Source organism: Lagopus leucura, unplaced genomic scaffold (genome assembly GCF_019238085.1).
Source record: "Lagopus leucura isolate 7727_CA_CO unplaced genomic scaffold, USGS_WTPT01 Super-Scaffold_100021, whole genome shotgun sequence".
Lineage (NCBI taxonomy): Eukaryota > Metazoa > Chordata > Aves > Galliformes > Phasianidae > Lagopus > Lagopus leucura.
Genome location: NW_024962274.1, coordinates 11412717 through 11436170, shown reverse-complemented (window position 1 = coordinate 11436170; position 23454 = coordinate 11412717). Strand labels below are relative to the sequence as shown.

At 47.4% G+C, this 23454-nt stretch overlaps 2 protein-coding genes across 2 annotated transcripts; one reads left to right on the top strand and one right to left on the bottom strand.

The window, feature by feature from the left end:
* Nucleotides 1-2027: 2027 nt before the first annotated feature.
* On the bottom strand, nt 2028-10293 carry TBCCD1 (TBCC domain containing 1). The gene is made up of 7 exons (XM_042878576.1): nt 9958-10293; nt 9740-9889; nt 7639-8005; nt 6850-7036; nt 6230-6727; nt 3139-3302; nt 2028-2582 (listed from the first exon to the last, which is right to left on the bottom strand). Exons 1-6 carry the CDS (start codon nt 10291-10293, stop codon nt 3173-3175), a joined length of 1668 nt encoding a protein of 555 aa, XP_042734510.1. The 3' UTR covers nt 2028-2582; nt 3139-3172.
* Nucleotides 10294-10568: 275 nt separating this feature from the next.
* Nucleotides 10569-23142, top strand: DNAJB11 (DnaJ heat shock protein family (Hsp40) member B11). Its single transcript, XM_042878479.1, has 10 exons — nt 10569-10707; nt 10842-10998; nt 14482-14579; nt 14940-15072; nt 15935-16077; nt 16419-16501; nt 17096-17153; nt 17684-17795; nt 18140-18299; nt 22191-23142. The coding sequence occupies exons 1-10, from the start codon at nt 10640-10642 to the stop codon at nt 22253-22255; spliced, it is 1077 nt and encodes a 358-aa protein (XP_042734413.1). The 5' UTR covers nt 10569-10639; the 3' UTR covers nt 22256-23142.
* The last annotated feature ends 312 nt before the right edge of the window (nt 23143-23454 follow it).

Sequence of the window (23454 nt, the reverse complement as noted above, 5' to 3'; positions counted from 1 at the left end):
CATTTTCTGTTCCAGCCAAACTTCCCAGTGCTGGAGGCGAGTCAGGACCTGTTACAAAACAGGCAGGACCCAGGCACCCTTTTTATAATGGGCTCGTTTGAAACCAGACAGCCGCTTTGTCATGAGAATAGGATCCAAAAATTGAGTCAGTGATTCTGAGGCTATAGCCCGTTTCCAGAAAAGCAAACAGGATTATGGAATAAAGGAACGCTTCGCCCTCCTCCCTTTGTTATCATCTGCTGAGTCAGAACACCAAAACTCTGCCAAACGCACTCAGAACACACAGCCCCCTGCCAAGTCCTGGAAAGCGGGGGTGTAGGGGGCTATTTTGGCTGCTCTCCTCCTTGTAAGCATGTCAAACAAGAATTGTTCCCAGTCAGCTCTAAAGAGGCCTATCCCCATCTGTAAGGAAGAAACTCAAGTACTTATTGGAGAACGTTCCCTCACAATGAAGGGTGCAGCCAGGAAAGGGTGGACAAATGCACAGGGTAAAGCACAGGGTTGCAAGGAACAGATTCTGCTTAAAGGGCCTACTTCAAAAGCCCACAATGGAAACATCTGCGCAGCAGAGATGCTGTGCATTTTTATAGCATATCCTCAGCCGAGCTGACAAAATTTACCAGTGATAAATTCCACTCAAAAAATCTTACCCCACTGCTTGCAATTCAAGCAAGGGATCGTTTCTTCTGCCCTCCTCTGGCCCACTGAGCAGGGAGGGAGAGGAATGCTGGCTTCTGTCCATCCACACCTCTCCCCAAGCCACTGCATTATAACAAACACCTCTGCAGCTATTCACTGCAGCATCCCAAAGGCTTAGCAAGACAAAGGGCCACGAAGCTGGCACAGCCGTGCCTGAAACACACAGACCTTATTTCTCTGCTGTCCCACACACATTGCTGCAGCTTTGCTGCACCTTGTAGGAAGTTACACTCACATGTAATTGTCAGTGACAGAGGCACAGCACTACCTCACCCTCTCCCCATTTTAGGTGTTCTGATTCATCTAGCACTGCTGTTCAGAGCTCTCAGTGCTAGCAAGCAGTGGAGACATCCACAGATGTTTCAGAGTCCAACCAGAACCGAGTTCCTATCAGAAGGCAATCCAGCAAGTTCAGCAGGACATCTCCAAGCTCCACTGCACTGACGCCGACTAAATATGAAAAACTCCCCTCGTATTGCCTAATGCCTTAGAATTAAATCTTACAGCTTTAAAAGTACTAAAAACAGAGGTGGAACCAGAACTGCCATCAGTGCCAAAGAACAAAAACTGCAGATGAATATAACTCTGCTTTCATTAAGAACTGACCCAGAGCTCAGGTGTCGACAGAAAGCAAGGTCTGGTCCTCAAGTGACACTGAGCAGCCAAGGTGACAGAGGACAGGTGCTGAAGGTTTGGAGGAAGACTCACCCTCAGATACTGAAAAGCTCAGCTTTACAAATGCTTTCCTAAGGCACAGCTTCTGAAGATGCCAAATCTTCAGCTGGTAACGATGAGCACACGTTTACCAGACCCCAAATCAGTACCTGATCCCAGCTCCAATTCCTGATTCAAATGGACTGCCTCCCCAGGAATCCAGAGAGACCTTTTGTAAAAGTCTAGCAGCCTGACTGCCATGAGCCCCAGGGCACTGAATTCCATTGCCTCCATCCACCCTCAGTGTGGATAACTCCTAACAAATCACACAGCTGCTGCATTTGGCCATCCATGCAATCAGTGCCTCTGCATGCTCTGCCTAGCTCACTCAGGTGCTCAGCTATGAGCACACCTCCCCAAGAGAGGGTCCACCAACACAATGTGAGAGTGGGACTCACTCAAGTTGATAGTCTACTAAGAAATAACAAATGTAGGAGATTGTGTTTGTGTCAAAATACTGCACTAAGACAGCCTGCAAAGACTTCAGCTCCACTGCTATTAAGAAATCAGTGCTTTTCTCTCAGCTGACCAGTACACAGTTCATTGAAGCAGTGAAGATGCTGTGTTCCCCTAACAATAATTGTATAGGTAAAACTCATTCCCTAGAGCTTGTGTCAGGCTTACCTTGAGTTTTATTGACATCTGTCAAACACGTCAAATATACAAGAAAGGTAATTCCACCCAAATCACACTGCTTAAGTGCTGTCTTCATATTAAAAAAAAAAATCTATAGTATTTCATTCATAAACAATCAAACATTTGTTTTTCACATTTATAAAAACAGGGCAGCTGGCCTGTACAATAAAGACACATGTGACAGCCAGCTGTACATCAGGAAAGGCTCCTTTGCTGGACACACACACAGATACCACAGATGGTAACCATGACACCAGCCTCCTTGCAGCAAGGAGCACATGTACTTCCTCATCATCCTCCAGCAGCATGCACCTTCCTTCTCATTTACCAACAGAACAGTTACAGTACATTCCTGGGAAAGCAGCAGCTATTCCAAATCCTAAACCAGAGAGATGTCCAAATCCTAAACCAGAGAGATGTCCAAATCCACACACAGGCTGGGCATCAGATCCACATCGAGCGCGTGCAGTCAGAACAGCCGCAAAGTCTTTATGGGAAACGTTTTCAGGACAGCGCTGTCTGTTCCCACAACTCTACAACAAAGCAGAGGTGCAGATTTTATGCCCAACACTTATCGAAGACAAAGAAAAATGGGAAAAACTGAAGGAAATAAAAACATTTCTTATGGCTTGAAACATGCAATAGAATGGAGTAATGAGAGCTTGCCTCCAGCTCCTCAACCACTTCTGCTTGGGAAAACAAAGACTGCAAAGTAACAATTATCTGAAGCCTCACCCAATTCTCTTAAACAAAAAGTGAGACAGGTAAGCACAGATATAAATACACATCTTTCAAAAGATGGCTGTTCAAGTCTTTCTTTCAAGTCACATAGAACGTGCCTATCTGCCTTTACAGACACACAAGGTGATCCCAACAAACCACCTGCAGAGAACAAAGGAGGTGCCGAGCACACACATAACAAACTCAACTAAAAAGAGGTTCTGACTGCAAAATAAATGAAACCGAACACAAGGCTCTTGGGAGAATCTCCACTGAACAGCTCCCAGCCTCTTCCACCTAGGCTGAGCACACCAACATGGGACAATTCCTCTAGGAATAGAAGAATCAAAAGAGATGCCTTCTACTCACCCTTCCTTTCCTTCTGGTGCAGATGAACATGATGCTATCCTGCAGCCTGCTTGGAGCCCACAGCAGGAGGGACGAGGCTATCCAGCTGCTGACGGTTCCCTGTCTGAATCAGCCATTCGTAGAACTTGCTTTCCACCAGCATCTGGAACTGCTTCCTTTGATCCCTGCAACAAAAAGATGATCAGAAAAGAAGCATGCGGAAATAACACTTTTCTGTGCTTATGAACTTCACTTCCAAAACAAGCCTCTACAAATCCCAGCTAAGAGCTGCGCTTGGTTCAAGAACCGTGCCCAGAAAAGAAAGCTCCTACCAAGTGAATATGACTAAAATTAACCCCAAAAGCAGAACTCAGTTAGGCATGCAAGCTTCCCCACTTCACTAGCAACCACTCTGCTCCATAAGGCCTCCTCTGCTTTACTCTCAGTGCACAGATCAGCAGCGAGTGCTCAAGCACCGAAGACATAAAATTTTGTGCTGACAGCATTTGAAGAGAGAGGATGGAGATCAGGAAAACAATGTGTATATAAACAGCCCTCCTCAAATAATTTCCATTGCAGGGAAATAACTGCTGTGTTTTTGCTAAGAGCAGCAACAACAGGGTGCATCACTTAGTTCAGGCACTCTATTGGCAGTCACACGTCCAAGAGCAGCACAGGCTCATGGCAGTATTCCTCCAGAGTAGCATCCCAGCCATCTGAGATCAGCTCAGCTCCTGAATTTCTATTCTTGAATAGCTCCTGACAGATATTCTTTTTTTTTTCCCCCCTGTGAGCTTACACAATTCATTTCTGAACCTACATAAAACACAAATGTTTCCAATATCCTGTGGAGATTGCGTGGTTTTGTTTTGACCCCGTTCCTAATTTGTTTTGATGCTTCTATCATGCACTGGGAAAAAGCAGCAAACCATCCCCATATATTTCTGTGTCACTCAGCTTCAGAGGGGCCTCGTATACCCTTTTTTCAAGTTAAAGACTCTTTGCACTGTCACTTCCATTGGAAACGTTCACTGACAGATCCCCCAGAAAGCAGGTTTCTAAGCTGGAAACTAACCTAAATTCCTCCCCAGTGAATACGAACACAAAGGCAGTCACTTCTTTCTTCTCTTAGAGTTTATCTTCTCCAAGTGCTTATTATATACCTCCATCTGCTACAGACCCTTAAAGGCTTTCTCTCTGATGTGCTCAGAAAATGAGCAAGCAGGATTTTACGCTTTTACAAGTTGTTCTTCAAGCTCTCTTTCAGGTCCTGTCTTACGGGGCTTTTACCTTTAGCCTGGCAGGATTTACATTCTTTTTTTCCCCAACTCTCCTTCTTCAGACAGGCTTCAACTTCTCAAAAGACATCTTCTTACTCTTTCACCTCCCTGTTCAAACACCAGCAGCTTTTCTTCTTTCTACAAGTCTGACAATCTGCTTGCTCTGGGTTGTCTCTCTAGCTGTCTCCTTGCCCACAGAGCACAGAGGCACTTTACACTGCCAGCTGCCCAGCTTCTTTCCAGCAAGGTTCTAATTCTGGCATGTTTTTCCCCCTTTCATGAAATAAGCCACTCCAGTACCAAGCTGTCACCTCCTCTGCCTGCTGCAGAGGCTGCTAAATCTTAGTGCATCATCTATACAATTTAATATTTCTTTAATTGTTAGATTTTGGTAGATAAAACACATTCATAAAAACAGGGTGAGAAGCAGGAGCCTTGGTTTCTATTGCATGTTTCCAATGGCTGAAGTAGAAGGAGCACTGTAGATGAGACCAACAGACACAATGCTCCAGCACAAAAGCTGAAGTTAAAACCTTCTGCTGCTCTTCAAGATACAATGCTGAGGTTTGAAGGTTTTTACATCTCTGTCACCACTACTGGATCACTACTGCTCAGCCATCCTCTGCTTGTAGCAAAATCCTCCCTAAGGATCCTTTCTCCTTCCCACTCCGGAGCTCTTTCAAATGCAGGCTCCTCTGCACAAAGGCAGCTGGTGTTCAGAAAGGGGCAGGGAAAGCTCAGGAGGCTGCTCTAAAAACAACCAAACCGACTACAGCTCTGCAGCTTGGTGTGACAGGAAGTGCTGACTGTTTGACTCAACAGGTTTTCATGTTCTGTGCATCCCACAAACTAAACTTCTCTAAGATCACTGCTTCTCTGCACCCAGTTACGTGTCCACTGTAACTCATGGACTGAGCACACAGAACAAGAAGAAAAGGGAGAGCTCAAATACGGCTTTTTGAGGGATCAAAAGTTGTTTTCACTTCTTCAAGACTTTTAAACCAAGTATCTGGATTTCTATCTCCATTCTGTATTTGCAAAGGAAGATCCTCAGATTGCTGCATCAAAGTAGTTCACAAAAGATAAAGCAGCAAAACTGAAGCTGACAGATTTTTACACCTGACAGCCCAACAAAGCACGCTGACAAAGAAAACAAGGTGAACTCTTTCAGAGCTCAGCAACAGGCGTTGAGAGAGCAAACAGATGCATATCAGCACATGAGACCAGTGAGGAGAGGCCCAGCTAGTACAGTAGAAGCTGGGCAGAGGATTTTAAAGGGAACTTTAAAAGCTACTGTCCATGAGGTGATGTATTCTAAAATCCACATGCACATGCTTAGCTCACCTCAACAACAGGTGGGACAGTAATTTAAAGCTTCACTGTAAAGGTTGGGTTTAAGAATGATCACCAATCAGCTGCAGGCCAACAATTGGTGGAGCTGTTGTTCAGGGTACAGGCCCAGATCTCACCCATGTCAGCATGCAGCACTGGAAGCAGAACAGAGACAGCAAGGAGACAATACCCTCATGAGGGAAGCCATAAGCTCATGTCACCAGGACACCTCAACTTGGCCCTCAGCAGCATCTAGGCATGTTTTCCTTCAGCTTTGCAGGTTAGGAAAATGCAGTCACAACAAAGCATTTTTTCAGTTGTAAACATGATTCCCCTCACTATAATGCCAAAGACCAGGACCTCAAGATTGCCGACTTACTTTAGAAGTGGCAAGATGTAGCCCACACAAACCAACCCAGTACTAAAGCATTTTTCTGAACCACACTGAATGATGCACAACTGTGCTGAGCTTCAGATGCCTTTCAGGATACAGCACTCACTTGGTCAGGCACGCCTCCTTCACCATTTTCTGCCAGATCTGCACCTTCTGCTCTCGCTGATTCAGCGCCTTCTGATAGGCATGGGGAAGCCCCCCTGGTGTCTCTGTGGTGTCTCCTTCCATCTCAAAAGGAATCACAAAGGTGTAGAAGTCCAAGGGCGGCAGGAGGCGGAAGACGCTGGCATCACTGCCCTCCTTGCACACCAGCATGGGGCTGTCCCAGTAGTTGGGCACGGTGGCCAGCCCCACTTGAGCCATGTGGTCTTCCAGCATGGGGTAATGGGTGTGGAAAGGGGCAAAGCTGATTGCTTGGTTTCCCGCAAGGATAAGGGGCTGGGTAGGAGTCAGAATGTGAAAAGTACAGCCAGTGGTGGAGGAAAGAGACAAGCAATGGCAAACGGTGATGACTTTGATATTGTCACAGCTGTGGACGTGAACAGATGCCTCCACAGGGCCGAGCACAAACGTGCTATTCTGGCACTTCTCAATGGTCACAGAGCTGCAAAACAACAAAGATACAGTGAGCACAGGGAAGACTGCAACTAGAGCTTAACAAGAGCTTAGCACTTGAACAAATGCTGAAAGGACATTTGGCTGTGCCTCAAGAGAACAAAACCTCACCAAAGAGGAGAGAGGAGATAAATGAAGGACTCGTTGCAGCGATGAATTCTGACATGAGCACCCACCAAGGTGTCCGAGCTCTTGGCCAGTGTCTGTTTGTAAACCTGGCTCATTATCACCATAGGGGACACCTCAGGCACCACACGAGTGTTACAGGCAATCTTTGCTCTCCTGGTTGTTCCTTCAACTGCAAAATAAAGTTAATCAACACATTTAAATTAAAAAAGAAAAAAAAAATAAATAAATAAAGGATATACATGTCTGCCAGAGAGAAACAGACATGATGGTTCACTGTCCACATCACTCAGCAATCTCTCAAGGAAATAATCAGCCCCAAACTTCACAGCAGTACAGTGACACTGTGTCACCACACACAAGTCCTACTATCCATCCTTTTAAGGGGTAGGGTGCCCTTGCAGGTGAAGAGCTGTGATTCAAGGCATGAGAACCTTGATCAGTTCTCAGCTTTGCCACAAACACATCACATTATCTCTTTTCCATGTCTGGCTGTTCCTAAACAATGACCAATGATGGCAGTGATAAATGACCTCACTCAGAGGGGCCTTTGAAAACGTCATTCATGTTTGCTCACAAAGTAACCCGAGGACCAGAAACTACACACAGGCATCACACAGCACCCTCTACTCTCCCAGGCTCACCCCTAAGCTATCACTTTCCCCATATTTACTAACAGCAGAAGGAAACAGGCAGTCACAATGCCACTGCCACACCAAGAAGAACTGAGACTGGAAATTTGTCTCTAAGAATAAAGGTAAGACCTGCAGATACCTTGCTGTGCCCACGCAAGCTTCTTCCCAGACCGTAGGCAGGCAGTCATTCCAAAAGGATTTATTATCAGGCAGGAGCGCAGCCAGTTCTCTAGTTTGGGGAAGGAGAAGGTTTTGGAGATCTTAGAGTAGCCGTTCTGCCCATGGCAGGGCTGCCAGAGGGCAAGCTCATGCAGAGGATGGATGGTCCTCGAGTTGTTCACAGTGCCTTCGATGAGGAAGCTGAGGGCACAGACGGCTTCATAGGACACCAAGCTGTTGTGGGTGGCGTGCGAGGAGGCACCGAGCTGCTCTGGCTCCAGCAGCAGCTCCAGCATGTCTGAGAGGTGTGTGAGCACAAAGGCAAGGTGGTCCTGGTCATTCCAGTTCTTAGGGGCAGAAAAATAAGAACAAGGTGAATTCTCACATAGCTGGCAAGCTCCACCAACTCTGTACAACACATCTTTGCTTATACTTGTAAAAGAAGGAAAGCAAGTCAAACTCGGTCCTCCTGCTCTACTTTTTCCACACATAGAAAGGAAGCTGGATTCACCATCAAGCACACCAAAAAAAGAAACATGGTGTCATTCTAACTCCAAGTATAAAATATTTCATTTTAGAAAGCAGAAGCAGATTCTCCTACAATCCTTCCCGCACAAATTCAGCCAGCTGCTGCTAGTATTGAAGGGAGGAAACAAATCAGTAACTGACAGCCAAGGTCTTGCTATGTGTCTGTTGGAAAGATCGCTGCATCTGCTCCAGACCTTCAGCTGTGATTGAGTGCTTCTGATGTGGAGCCAGAGATAATAAAAAAAGCAGAGGGTCATTCCTTCACAAGCAAGCAGACCAATAAACCAACCAGCCTCTGAAAGAAGCATTAGTTCAAATTTTAAAGGGCTCCATTCGAAGAAAAGTGGGAGATTGGAGCTGTGGCTGGCACCAATAAAGACAAGCTTTGCTGGCCGCCAAGGTGCAGAATTAATACTCAGCTATGATCACACATTGTCTGCACTGTGCTGGGTGCAGGAATAACATACCTACAACAGCAGCTGGAGATCATAGCACTGTGACAAAGATCCTCTGGAACACAGGAACAGTTCTTGTTCCTGTTCAGAATTACATTCTATAGTTGCACCTGAAGCACAGCCGGAACAAAACATCGACTTTTCAATTCCATTGGATGCTCCAGTGCTACCTCACCCACAGCCATTAATCAGTTTCTCTCATTTTTCTCTTTGTTTTTAAATCTTTTAGTATAAGATCACGCAGCCCATTTTTAATGGTTTCAACTTGTTCCAATCTACATTCCCAGACCTATGCAGCTCATAACAGCCCCACCAGAAATCTGTCGAGGCATGCAGACAGCCTTTATGACAATGCTGTCAATTTCACTGACAAATACAGACCTTCCCACAACCTGCACCCAATACATCCACCTTACTTTGCTTCTTTCAGAATGCTTTACAGGATGCATTCACAATTTCACACTCTTGATCCATAGGTGGCCAGATGTATTCCAGCCCCTCTGAAATACAACTTTGTGTAGCTTTGCTAAGGAGCACCTTGGAACTTCTTATTTTACAACAAACCATAGGGCAGCAGTTTCCAGTGCAGGATAAGCTTCCTGTTTGGCTATAAAGAAGTGCAAAGGCTGCAGCTTCTTAAAAGGAGAACACAAAGACTAAGAGAGCAGCTTCACAACAACCGAGCCCACCCCACCATGCCCACAGTGCCATATTTCCACAGCTCTGAACACCTTCAGGCACAGTGACCAGCCTACCTCCCTGTGCCGCTGTGCTCTTTCTGAGAAGAAATACCCACATCTAACCCTCCCTAGTGAAACTTGAGGCCATCACCTGTCATCCTATCGCTGTCACCTGTGAGAATAAACCTAAAGTTGCTACGTTCTCCTTTCTGTGAGTTACAGAGAGCAACAAGGCCTCCCCCTGAGCCTCCTTCTCCAGGCTACACATGGGCATATACGGCTACATGGATATAACCACTGACACCCTATTAGCAACAATTACAGGGAACGCGTCAAATCTGCCTGCTATGAAGGGCAGCAGCTCGCCCTGCCCAGGAAGGCCCAACAAGGCAGCCTCCCCTCCCCACAGCCTCACTACCTTGCTGTGCCCCGCGGCCCTGCCCGGCAGCCCGGCAGCCCTGGCCCTGGGGCTGGGCCACTCCTCGCCGATGAGGGACGTTCGCAGGGAGGCCTTGTTCAGCTGCTGCACGTAGAGGAAGAGCAGGAAGCGCAGCGTGTCCACGGAGAGCTGCCGAGAGGGGAGAGGCCGTTAGGTGTCGCCGGCCGCCCCGCGCCCGCCCCGGCCCCGCGCCCTGCCTTGCCGCGCTCCCGCTCCAGCTCCTCGGCGCTGCCACACGCCGCCTCAGCCTCGGCGCGCTGCAGGCGGCGGGGCGGATCGGGTGGCGGGAGGAGGTCGTGGAAGCGCTCGAAGTAGAGCCAGGCCAGGTCGCGGCCCAGCTGCAGCTTGCCGCAGGCGATATGCCGCCATCGCGGCCAGCTCAGCCGCGGGTAACAGCCCTCGGCCGCCCGCGCCCGCGCGTAGGCCGCCATCTTGCGCAGGTAGTGGGGGCCCAAGCGGGCGGGCGGCGGCACGGGCAGCGCGCCCAACAGCAGCGGCTCCGTCCGCGGCCACAGTGCCGCGGCCGCCGCCATGACGGCCGCGCGAACCAACGAGAGGACGCTTCCCGCCCGCCCCTCGGGAGCCGCTCGCCATTGGCTACAGGAGCCGGCGCGGAGGCGGGAAGAAGCGACGCGCCTCGCGGTTGGTCGGCGTCCTCTCCTTCCGACTCTCTGCGACGCGATTGGGCCGCGCCCGCGAGGCCGTGGTGAAGTGTGCGCGGGCGATTGGCCGTCAGCTCGAGCCGCGCGGGGCCGGGCCGCTCCCCAATGGCCGGTGGCTACGGCTGGGTCGCTCTCTCATTGGCTGGCGGCCGCGGCCGGGCGCCGGCTTCGTGTGTGAGGGACGGAGTGCGGGCGGCGGCCTCCTCTCGGCCCGGCTATGGCCCTCGGCTGGCTCGGCCGTGTCTGTCTCCTCCTGCTCTGCCTCTGCGGGGAGGCCGCCGCCGGGTGAGCGCTCCCCTGGGGGCTGCCCTTCCCTCATCCCCCTCCCTTCGTCCCCTCCCTTCATCCCGTAGGCCCGCGGCTCTCCGACGCCCGGCCCGCTGACGGGGCCTTCCCGCTCTCTCTCTCTCCCCCCTCAGGAGGGATTTCTATAAGATCCTAGGGGTGTCCCGCGGCGCTTCCGTGAAGGACATCAAGAAGGCGTACCGCAAACTGGCGCTGCAGCTGCATCCCGACAGGAACCCCGACGACCCGCGGGCCCAGGAGAAGTTCCAGGACTTGGGAGCTGCCTATGAGGTGGGGGAGGAGGGCTGGGGGTGGCACTGAGGGCAGCGTGGTACAGTACTGTGAGTGAGGCTGGGTCTGGCTGGGAGGCACCCAGCCTGTGACTGTCAGGGCAATGCTGAGCTCCCGAACGGCTGGGATGAGTTCTAGCAAACAGAAATGACTCTCTGTAGGGCATTGTTGTCATCCCTCCTTACCTGTTGAATCTGTATTGAATTTGAGGTGTGGTAGCTAGTAACGAAGCAAAGAGAGGCTGCCAGGCTGACCTGGGTTATCTGCTTGTTTGAGAGCAATAAAGGGCAGCAGTTCACCTACCTGGGGGAGCGTGGAGTTTGAGCTGTTTGGTCTTATTAATAGCTCTTTGAGTGTGAAACGGGCATGCATCAGCTGGAGTGTTGGCACAGGAACCTGTCTGTGTGTTTGTGTAGAGAGTGGCTGTAAGTTTTGGCTGGTAGGAAATGAAAGGCTGTTGGCTTGCCTTCTAGTAAATGTGGTAAGGGGTGAAAAATCATTGCTGGAGTCCTGTATGCATAAAGAATGAGGTGCTGGAACAGGCTGCTCAGAGAGGTTGTGGATGCCCCATCCCTGGAGATGTTCAAAGCCAGGTTGGATGGGGCCCTTGGCAGCCTGGTCCAGTATTAAACGGGGAAGTTGGTGGCCCTGCATGTGGCAGGGGGGCTGGAGATTCATGTTGCTTGAGGTCCCTTCCAACGCTGGCTGTTATGTGAATTCTGTTATATCTTTGCTGACACATAGCATCTAAGTAATAACTTATACTTCTAGCATCATATGCTACGTAAATCACATATAAATTACCCAACACTTAAATCAGAGTCTGTTTTTCCTCTTCTGTGGATGGTGGACTGTGTTTCCTTCATGTTCTCTGTCCTTTTGCCTCCCATCTCAGAATCAATGGGGTTGGAAGGGACCTCTGGATGCCATCTAGTCCAACACACGTACTAAAGCAGGTTCCCTACAGTAGGTCGCACAGGAAGGCATCCAGGTGGGTTTTGTACATCTCCAGAGGAGGAAGGGGACTCCACAACCAATCTGAGCAGCTTGTTCCAGTGCTCTGTCACCCTCAACAGTAAAGGGATTATTCCTTGTGTTTGTATGGAACTTCCTGTGTTCCAGTTTTTGCTGGATGCCCCTTGTCCTGTCACTGCACACCACAGAAAAGAGCCTGGCCCCTTCTGTTGCTGCTGCTTTCTTCCTGCTTCCCATCATGGAGCAGAGGAAGGCTCCAGAAGAAGAGAGTTTTGACTCAACAGAAATGCACAGGAGCAGCTCCACCAGGACCCTGCCCAGGCTGGCACTTTAGGTGGGAGGTTTGTGCTGGCTTTGAGGAGCCAGGCCATAGGACAATCTGGATCCCAGTGTTATCTTCAGGAGGAAAGGGGGTTTCTTCCTGCCCAGTCTGATGCTGTGGTTGAATCTGTGGCTGTAGCAGGGCTCCTGCTGCTGTCCCTGATGCTGCTTCCTTCTTCTGATATGTAAATCTAAAATGAATGAGGAAGTGAGGTGAGAAGCAGCTTGAATGTATTCCTCCTTGCTCAGAAGAACACATTTTTTTGTGTGTCTTATAGCTAGAACTCCTTTTAGTTCTGACTTCTAGTCTTAAAAAGTTGGCTTAGCTCTCACAGCAAAGTTGATGAGTGTAAAGAATTCTTTGGTGGGAGATCTAGCATTTACCATCTCTGACTTGAAGGCTGATGCATTCTGCGTGCTTCAGCTGTGGGCTGAGTAGTTTATGTGAGCTGGGGGCTTGACACATTTGGCAGTGCCTAATGCACGGGGAGCATTTCTCTGTGTGCCCAGAGTCCCAGTTTATAACTTAGCCACAGTAGCAGTTGAAAGGGTCTTTCCTACAGAGAAATGCTGGGGAAGAAACAGCTGTGGAATCACAAAGCAGTAGAGGACGCAGTGGCACGGGCAGCAAAAGCTCTTTTGAGTGGTGACAGTCTACCTTCCTTTCCCTTACCAAAGTGCTACTGAAATACAGAGCCCAACTTGTTCAGCATAAAATGTGGAGTGCTGTTGCTAACACAGACAAAACAAATGCAACATGCCCTCCCCTGAACTACTGTTGTTTTTACCATAAAGCCTCAGGCTCCATGCTGCTACTCAAGATTAGTCTTGCTGACTGTCTAGAGAAAAGTCTTTGGGGGAGGGTGGGGGGGGTAAAAAAAGTGAGGGGGAGAGTAAATTAAACTACTCAGTGTCCTTCACTTAAACAGCCTGATTTGAACCCCTCAGCTTAACAGATGTTTCAGTTTCAGAGGCTCCTTTATATAGCAGCGGTTAATCTCAGGGTGATTTTCACCTTCCAGGGGCTGGAATCTTGTTTTTGGTTTTCAGTTTATCTGCTGAATTGCATTGCTTCTGAAGCAACGTAAAATAAACAAGAACTCTCTTTACAGAATTTAGAGTGCTGTGTTCTTAAACCTCCTGAAGCCTGCTAAGGAATCAAAGTGAATGGAAAAGCAAATATTTTGTACTCTTTATTCCTTTCTTTCTTGTAATATTGTTAGTAGTCTACTAATGGATTGTGGAACTTATCCCAGTTTTCTCAGATGGGTGTTGTATTGCAAATCCCAGGTGGCAAAGGGAGAACTGAGCTCTTACATTTAGTCCTGGGAAGGTGAAGCTGGTAGTTAGAGTCACTGTTGTGTTTTTCTTCTACCTTTCTTGCTGCTGCCATTTATCATTACCTACAATTTGAGGCTGGCTTTCATCATTAAGCCATCTTCTCCAGCTCTTTCCACTCCTCTCTGAAAACTAACATGGCATCTTGAGCCTTCCAAAAAATAACCAACAGCAAAGGGAAGGAAAGCAAAATCTGACTGGAAATCTGTGGAGTGGTGACCAAAAGCAAAGATAATACCTAGGAATTAAAACTGAAGCTTTATGATCTTGTATGCTGTCTAGTGGGATGTGTTGCTCTGCCTCAGTACTGAGATTGCTCCTGAATTTTGCTGCCCTTAGGAACTGAGTCAGTGATGAAGTTGCTGTGGAATTATTGTACCCAGCAGGTTCATCCTGGGAGGCAAACTAGCCATCATAGCTAATAGTTGTGAAGTATTTGTCAGATAAAAGCTTTCCACATGCTTCAAGAGCAGAGGAACCAGGGCCCTGTTTTGTGTTATGTGCTTTTTTTCTTCTCGTGGAGGAGCAGTTCCTGCTTTGTAAGAAATGATTTTGAGTTGTTATTCCTTTCTGAGTCTCTCTCAACTCATTCAGAGTAAACTCAATATTTTTTATATCCTCTGTGTTTCATCTGTTGTTTTAATAAATTAATTCTATCTTTTATGAACTTAATCAACGCGTGTTTAACTTCCCAGCACAGCAGGCGAGTTCTAGCCAATGCTTTTGCACTGTAAAGCACTGCTACTTGTCCCCCAGCTAAGAGCTCTGGCAAAGCTTCTCTTGGAGCTTTGTGTAAGCACCCAGGTGCCCTGTGGGTGAACACCCTGCTCTTTTGTGTCCCTTTGCCAGGTGCTGTCAGATGAGGAGAAGAGGAAACAGTATGATGCGTATGGTGAGGAGGGGTTGAAGGATGGGCACCAGAGTTCCCATGGAGACATCTTCTCACAGTAAGGAGGTTTTGCCACTTTGAGTTCTTCCACAGAGCTTTAATTCTGTGATCCTTGGGCATGCATTTGGTGTGGGTTGATTCAGTGTTAAAGCCTCTCACCTGGTCAGGAGGCAGCGATGCGAAGTGACATGAAGGATATGAAGAAATACGCAGATATTCCACGTGTTGTTCCAGCAGTTTGTCTGGTGTCTGTTGGTCCTTTCTTCAAAAGCAGCGAATGGAAACCAGTGTTGTCTTCTCACATAGCTTGGTTTTCTTAAGCAAAGAAATCTCTTCCAGGCACCCATTGCTCCTGCCTTGGGTAGCTGTCTTCTTGGTCAGAATTCCCTTCCCGAACTAACTGTGTGCTTCTCTCCAGCTTTTTTGGGGACTTTGGATTCATGTTTGGAGGTAACCCTCGCCAACAGGACAGGAACATCCCTCGGGGCAGCGACATCATCGTGGACCTGGAGGTTACACTGGAGGAGGTGTATTCAGGAAACTTTGTAGAGGTAAGTTTGCTGGCCTATTGGCCTCTGCAGTGCTACCAAGTTTCAGATAACTGGCCTTGCTGCTGCTTGTTTGAATCTTCAAAAGAATAGAACTAGAATGGATGCTTGTTTACATGGTATCTGGTAGCTGAGGATGTCTTGAAGCTATTTGTTAGTAGTTAACTGAAGGAACAATGTGTTTATTTCTTTGCTATCTGGCAAATTGCCTTAACAACGTTTCTTGTGATATTAACTTACTGGCTGTCAGTGCCTAGCTAAGAAAATTGTTTCCTTCAGCTCTTGGTGGTGTTTGAGGCCCATTCACAGACTGAAACACACAGCTTAGTTTTCCTATTTTCAGCCATTCTTGCAACACCATGCTGTGCATTTTTCACTGCTTCTTTATGGCCGAACGAGTCACTGAATCTCTGGATTACATGCTTAAACATATGGTGGCCTTTTAATTTTCTTTAAGCAAGCTGTGTTTCTGGTGCTGACAATCTTTACTATGCATATGCATACTATTTATCTAATACTATGCATTAGAGTTTATGTTGCTTGAGTCTGTGTTACACGTCTGGATAAATGAGGAACTCAATGTGTATATAACAGTATGTATGTGGTACAGAGAAGTCATCATAAAAGGTGTCAGTTAAAGAGATGTACATGGATAGAGAAGGTGGCAAAAGGGATTTTCTGGTAACTGGGCATTTCTTGTGTGATTAGCAAGAGGTGTAAGGTGAAAACAGTGCAGAGTGTGTTTTGTTTTGTTTTTTTGTGCACGTGATCTTGAAAGAAAAAAACAAATTGCATTCAGATTGAGTGATCAAGAGCTGTGGTGCTGGCCTGTGTGCTGGTGTCAGCTTCTTCCTCTTTGCTGCAGGTTGTCAGGAACAAGCCAGTGGCAAGACAGGCACCTGGCAAACGGAAATGCAATTGCCGGCAGGAGATGAGGACCACACAGCTGGGCCCCGGGCGTTTCCAGATGACTCAAGAAGTTGTTTGTGATGAATGTCCCAATGTCAAGTGAGTTGTGCTCTTCAGTGCTATATGCTGTTAGTTCAAAAACCTGCCACCAGAGGGAGAAAAGCGTCTGTACGACCGGGAAAATGGGGGGAATTTCAGAGCACTTAACGCAGGCTTCTCATTTCCAAGGAGACAGACTTAATAATTAAAGTGGAAATGGGCAGATCTGTTAGATGAGGAACTTACTCAATTTGTAAATGAGTGAGAAAGGCAGCACTTGGCCTGCAGCTCAAGGTGTAAGCAAGGAGTGTGTGATCTGTGGGGGTGTTCTCATTCTCCAGTAGCAAAGCAGGTGCTACCACCTAATGCTGAAAACTGTGCTTGCGTATTCCCCTTTGCAGGCTTGTGAATGAAGAGCGAACACTAGAAGTGGAGATAGAGCCAGGTGTGAGGGATGGTATGGAATATCCCTTCATTGGTGAGGGTATGTATATGGGCAGTGCCCAGCTTGTGGCTTGCTTCTTTGCTTTAATACAAGGCTGGTCTTCATGGCAGTGTGAAAGTGGCTCTGCTCTGCTCTAGGTAAATGATCAGGGCATATTATGTGAAGCTTTTTTTTTTTTCCCAGAGTGTGCTGCTCAAATCCAGTACCACAGTCTTTGCAAGTCTGGGTAACACTCCTGAGATCCTTTCCCTTTCTTGCTACAGAATACACAAAAAAAAGAAAAGAAAAGAAATGAAAAAGCCCTACATCTTATATTTCAGATGATAACTTGAACAAGAACATTTGTTTCAGACTTCAGTATGTGAAAGAATCCCTCCTGTAGAAGGAGTTTTTGTCCTTTAATAAGTAATGGATGGTTATCATTGCTGTGTGGGCAGGTCTTCAGAACAGCAGAGAGGGGTGAATTGGAGGGAATGCTGGAAATCCTAAACTGTTTAGCAAAAGAAATACATGAGAAACAAGCAGTTGTTTCTCTCCCTTTGACACATGAGCTGCAAATCCCTATTGTGTTTAATATGCTGCTTGCTTCTTTAGCTGTTTCTGACTGGATAAACAGCTCTTCTTCCTCCACAGGGGAGCCCCACGTGGATGGGGAGCCGGGTGATTTGCGTTTCCGAATAAAAGTTCTCAAGTAAGTGCCTGGCCTTGTTGGACCACTCTTTCAGGTTACTATCAAAGAAGCCTGCAAACAGCTTTCTGGCTAGTGTTGCTTGGCTTGTGTCTAGTTTATTCTTCAGTGCTGGTACAGCCAGGGCTCAGGTATTCGGGGCAGTTCAGGATGCTCAACCCTGAGGATGCTAGAGAATTCCGTGCTGTTAGGATGATGCAGTGATATTCCACTTCTGTTTCCCTTGAATTCTGGCATAGGTTAGCTGCTGCCTGAATCACAGGGGATATCTCCTTTTTCCGTAAACATACTATCTCCCTATTGTCAAAAAAATGTACTGGTAAGAAAGGCTGAGTGAGTCACAACTTGACACTCCTTACCACTCACTGCTCTAGAAATAGAAAGGCTATTAGTAGCACTCCTGCACACAGGAAAACAAAGCTAAATTTCATTCGTTCTTGACTTCCTCTCTGATTTCTGTGAAGTTCTCCCAACTCTTTTCACAAATGGATGGGAGGAAGCTGGAGGAAAACTACAATCTCTCATTTCTGCAGGCACCCAGTCTTTGAAAGAAGAGGAGATGACTTGTATACAAACGTGACAATCTCGCTGGTCGAGGCACTTACAGGCTTTGAAATGGATATAACCCACTTGGATGGGCACAAGGTGAGGAAAAGATTTGCTTTCCTGCTCTATGTAAATAAAATTTAGCTGCTGGCCTTTTGTGGCTGCCTTTGTTAGAGGCCTCCAGAACAATTTATCCAGAATCAAAGCAGGCCTGGCACAAGGGGTGCAAGGTGAGGATCAAGGTTCCAGCCCTTCAGAGTAGCTACTGCATGTCTTGTCTTCAGTATCCTGGCAGTAATGCTGCCTGGTTCCCTTGGATATCATTGGCTTTGGCGGGGAATCAACATCAGCTGGAGCTTTCCAGTGGGCTGCAGAGGACATCTGAGGAACTGAGATGCATGCACAGAACAAAAGCAGCATTCTCAAATCTCTTTTGTCTCTAGGTTCATGTTGCTCGGGATAAAATTACGAAGCCTGGGGCCAAACTGTGGAAGAAAGGAGAAGGTCTTCCAAACTTTGATAACAATAATATCAAAGGCTCACTAATAATAACGTTTGATGTGGAGTTCCCCAAAGAGCAGTTGACAAGCGAACAGCGAGAAGGTGGGTGTTCTAAAGCTCTGTTATGGCTTAGGGCTGCACAGATATCTCACAGGAGCTGCTAAGAATTGGTGTAACTGTAGTGACCAGGAAAGACTTTCATTACCATTTACCCCTTTAACAGCATAAGATGGTCGGCCAAGTGCCCTGTGAATAACTTCCATTTTCTTTTGAAGCCTGCAAGCTTGGCTGCTGCATTTGTAGGGAACAGGATTAGGTTAGGATGTGCCACTACTGGGATGTTGCACTTGACACTACTAGCAGTGCTGTGTTCTGTAGCTGGCCATCTGTCTGAACAAAGGGACTAACTGGGCTGAGCCCCTGTCTGATTGGCCTTTCCTGGAATAAGACCACAAGCTGTTTCCTACTTTTCTTGGAGTCTGTGAAAACTCTTCTACAGTCAAGGGTGAGCAGTGTTGTACAGCACTGGGTAGGGTTTGTGCATCCCTACATCTCCCTCTACCATACATGCTTTGTGCATGTGTAGGAAAGAAGTGTGCAGTGAAGACACATACACCTGTTTCGTAGTAGAGATCAGCATCAGTGCCAAAATGGAAGCTCTTGAGTGAAGTGTGTAGAAGTCCTAACACTGTCAGGAGGATAAATACTATGCTCCTAGCTGGAAATTGATCTCTGCTTTGTCAGCTTTTGCAGTGGGTTCTGCTGCTCTGCTCAAGGCATCAGAGTAGGTCAAGGAGCCCCATCCTCTGCTGTGGGGCAAAGAAGTTCCTGCACGTACCAGTGCAGCTCTCCTGCAGAAAATCCTGCTTCCCAGCTTCTTTCTGCTGGTCAGAAGAAGGTACAGTCACCCTGAATGTGCTGTCTTAGTTGATTCTGGCAGCTGTCCTGCTAGAGGGAAGCAAACGTGTAGCTTTCCTGTGCTCCTCAAGTGCGTAGAGGGCAGCCAAGCCCTGTGTGGTCTCTTCTCAGCACTTCCTGCTGTGTTGATGCTGCTGTGCGAGCTACTAATTGGAGATACAGCTCCAGGGTGACCAGTCTTCTGCAAGCTTATTCTCTTGCAGCCTTTCTACAGCTATCCAGGCTGGAATGTCTTTGTATTAGTTCAAGGCCTTTTCCTTCCACACTGCGCTGCTCTTCTCAAAGCTGCATATGGCAGCAGCACCTCTCAGATGGAACTGAGATTTTCCAATCTGCTGCTCTCAGCAGTTTGAGAAAAGATTGTGGGCTAGAAGCAACGACAGAGTCCTGTGTGATTGTCAGAACTGCTAGCTAGCCTGCCCAGGAGGGTGGTACGCACATGAGCATGTTCAAGCACAGGGCCTTTGGGTGTTTTTAGCTTCTGCAGAAGCAATCCCATCCTTCCTAGGGAAAGGTGACTGGGTAAGCAGTCAGATGCATTCTTGTGTGCTAGAATATCTCCAAACATGTAGGGATTTAAGGAGTTTTATGAGGGAATAGCTCTGTTTGTGCTGTGTGGCAGCACAGTGCGTGCACTCGGAGGAAGACTGCAGGTCTTGGCATTCAAAACATCCCTTTCTCTTATTGTTGGCACTGTTCCTAATTTCTTATCTCATAGCCATATGGATGGCTCCTGGTACAGTTGGATGACACTGAGAACACAACCCTGATGCTCTAGAGTCAGAGAAACATTAGGCTCTTCTCTGTCTGGGTGGTATCAGGGAATTTATTGCTTGGTGATCAGTAGTGACCTTCTCTCTTGTCTGTAATCCATTGCTGCTGGGGTTTGTTTGTTCTCCATGTTTTAGTGCTCAGCAAGCAGGAGCAGGCAGTAAAGTGCCCAAGTTGTGTTGTGACCTGTCACCAGCTCGTGGTGTCAGGAGGAACTTCAAGCTGGCTCCAGTAAATGTCTGAGAGCACATTTGAACCAAATACCAGGATTCCTGGCTGTGAAAACCAAGCCCCCAACACTGGGGATAAATGCTAAAATTTCCTGTGAGCTAATGAGGTTATCCTTCAGGCCAGCACGCAGCTGCTTAAGTGCTAGCCAGCAGGAAACCAGGTACAACAGTGGTAGTAATGCCATGCTGTTCAGGGTTATTGGAGCTCACCTTTCTTCAGTGACGTCCTTCCTTTTGAAAGGCTGCACTGCCAAAAGACACGTCTACTGACACATCAGCCAGGAAGTGGCTGTGAACTGGAAGTAGGAGGCTCTTTCCAGGACTGTTTTCCAGTATTTTGATGGGGCTAAAGGCACAGTAGTTCCTGTAGACAGAACTGTATAACAGTAGGCATGCAGGGCAAAGGTTGCAGGGAGACACATCATCTCTTAGGCTAGTTTTTGTGAATGACTTGCATGTTAGGGGTTTTCTTCTATATGAGTGAGTTGATTTTAATAACTGGTTGTGCTTCTCCCTGCGTACGTGCCTTGCTTAAAGCTAATAACCACTGAGGTGTTTTTCTAGGCAGCCTAATCTGATCTGTTCTACAAATGTCAGCATCCAGCCCAGGACTTTTCACCAGGACTCTGGCCTCAATCCAGCAGGCTGATCTGAGGCAGGACAAATCCTGTCTTCTGTCATGTTGAGCTGCAAGCCAGCTGCCAGTTCTTGCTGTTGTGAAGCTGATACTGTTTTGGGGATACCCACTGGCAGAATTTGGGTTTAAAGCATCTTAGTGGGGTTCTATTGTTGCTGGGTTGTTTTGTGGTTTGTTTGTTTGTTTTTGCTGTTCTTTAAATTTGGAAGTTACCCATGATGTGAGGAGTTTAACCTCACAATCTCGGGTCCTGCCAGCCCCTGCCCAGCATGGTCCTTTCAGGTGCTGATCAGAGCAGGGCTGTGCCATGACCAGGGCTGGGAGTCCTGGCTGATGTTGAAGAGAGGGAGTTCCCTCTGATTTTACCTCTGGAAAAAGTGCACAGCACACATTCTTGGCAACCTGCTTCCTCTGTGCAGACTTGACCCTTAAGTAGCAGTAAAGACCTGCTAGTCTTCCTCTGGCCATGCTAAGCCCAATAGAATAGATTAGCTATTATGGTTACAGTGCTGACTCACCTTCCCGTTCTCTTATCCGGCTCTGGTAAAACTTGAGTGCTGACAGGACATCAGGTCATCAATTCTTTAAAATGTTTTATGAATGGCTTTTCAGGAGCGGTGAGGATGGCACTTTGTTCAAGGCTGAATCCAACCAAGTGATGCTCCTTTAGACCCCTTCGTAACACAGTGGCTTTCAAACCTATAAATGCAGGCTTTCAGCAGGGTGCTATCAAGTCTGTAGATGCAAGTAAGAGAAACAAGGTTACTCTCTGGGGGCTGCTTCTAGCAGTCAGTAGTATTCCCAGGCACTACTTATGAGTGTGAAAACCTCTCTTGTGTAGTTATTCACGTGAGGTTCTGTAGCTGACAAGTTCAGGAGGAACCAAACATAGCCTTCCCAAACTCAGTGCTAGAGGATTTTTGCAGGGCTTTAAAGGGAGCTGAGTAGATGAGCTAAACTACTGGAATTCAACTCTGGAAATGCTCATAAAGCTGTTTCTTGATGCAGTTGTACTTAAGATGACAAATGTGTTCTCAACTTCAATAGCAAAGCAGCTCTAGGAGTCAGCTGTAACCATCTGCACAGCTGTGAGGATCTCAAGCTGGTGTGCTGGTCTCTGAGCTTGTAGTGAAAGAGATTTTTCTCCCTGGAGGAATTGGCTTATGGTTTGGTCCTATTTGGTCTTATTTCTGCTGGTGGGAATGCTGAAGAAGCAGGAGTAAAGCTGCTGTGCCTCTGAGCCTGGGGGAGATTCTCTTTGTTGTTGTTTAGATGATGCTCGTGGTGTCAGTGTGTTTCTGTCATTCAGAAATGTGTGCTTGAGCTCAAGGCTGGTGCCATAGGGCCTGTGTGTCCGATCTGTAAATGCAATAAGCAGCACCTGCAGAGTCCTCCTTCTGTTTGTGCTGCATGGTAATGCTTTTGTTTCTTTTGCAGGTCTCAAACAGCTGTTGAAACAAGGCTCTGTGCAGAAGGTGTACAACGGATTGCAGGGATATTGATGTTGGTGGGGGTGAAAAAGGACTTTAATCACAAGTCAGCTCTGTTTGCAGTTCTTCCTCCTGCCCACTGTAGAATGGAAAACAGGGAGGGTGGGGTGATTGTTAAGGTATATATAATTTCTTTTTTTTTTTTTTTTTTGAAAAGGGGGGAATGTTTCAGATGAGTTGAGGGAGGGGGGGAAGTCTCATCTTTCAGGACACAATGGGTGCTGCTTATCGTGTTCCATGTCCTGGAACAACAAAAATTCCTTGTGCAGACAGAAAGGGGGGGAAAAGAAGTTTTAAATTCCACACAGATTGGAATTCCTCGTTTTTAAATATATTTTGATGTGACTTTTCTCGACCATCTCAGCATATTTTTGTAGCTTCTACTCTTTTGTCTTCCATGTTGGTCTCTGGGTTTTTTGTTTTTGTTTTAAGTTTGATTTAAATTCCAGATCTTCTTCCCCTTCCCCTCTGAGTCCAGAGTGTGGCACTGCTTCGGAGTGAGTGCTGCTTGGGCAGGCATGCAGGTGTTGTTGGGGGTGGGCTGGCAGGAGGGCCTTTGCAGGACACGTTAGGCCCATGTGTGGCTGGGAAAGCAGGGGAAGGAGTTCCTGAAAGCTCCTGTGTGCTCTCCTAGCTACAAAGTAAGTCTTTTGTCCCAAAAGTCAATGCTCAGTTTGAATTCAGAGCTGCAGCAGCTTAGCAGAGACTCCTTGGACTTTCAGCATGAAATTTTGGGGAAAATAATGGGAGTGGCTCCTCGTGGTCTTCGTTCTTTCTAACCCCTGAGTGTAACCAGCAGCTTGTCTGCCAAAGTTTACTTCCCTCCTGCACTCTGTCCTCCGTGAGGACGGGGAAAGTAACAGTGCAGAAATAAAGGTGTTTGAGTTGGAATGGCAAAACCTCCCTGCTCGTGTATTTCAGCAGCCCTTACTCTGCTACAGCTGCAAGTCGTTGGACTCGTGATCATCTTGCTGCAAGCTGCCACGAAGGGTGAAACTACTGCTAACACCAGCAAAAGCTCTGCAGCTGCTTCAATTGAACCGAGGGCCCAGCAACTCATCAGGGAGGGACCTGTGCTGCTCTGGTGTCTGCCATGAAGATGCTGCTCCTTTAAGCATCCTTGTCAGAAATGCTCATCTCTGCATGTTATTTGCAAGAACTTTGGGAGTGGTAACTAAGAAAGTTCCCAGAGGTGCCTGCGTCACTCAGCC

Excerpts from the sequence above, each read along its gene's own strand:
- TBCCD1 (XM_042878576.1), bottom strand. The coding sequence starts at position 10,293 with ATGGCGGCGGCCGCGGCACTGTGGCCGCGGACGGAGCCGCTGCTGTTG. Across the intron at positions 6,728-6,849 it reads TATCTCCTCTCTCCTCTTTG|CTCTGTGACCATTGAGAAGT; the intron begins GTGAGGTTTTGT and ends GTTGTTTTGCAG. Across the intron at positions 3,303-6,229 it reads AAGGAGGCGTGCCTGACCAA|GGATCAAAGGAAGCAGTTCC; the intron begins GTGAGTGCTGTA and ends TTTTTGTTGCAG.
- DNAJB11 (XM_042878479.1), top strand. The coding sequence starts at position 10,640 with ATGGCCCTCGGCTGGCTCGGCCGTGTCTGTCTCCTCCTGCTCTGCCTC. Across the intron at positions 15,073-15,934 it reads ATTCAGGAAACTTTGTAGAG|GTTGTCAGGAACAAGCCAGT; the intron begins GTAAGTTTGCTG and ends TCTTTGCTGCAG. Across the intron at positions 17,796-18,139 it reads CCCACTTGGATGGGCACAAG|GTTCATGTTGCTCGGGATAA; the intron begins GTGAGGAAAAGA and ends TTTTGTCTCTAG.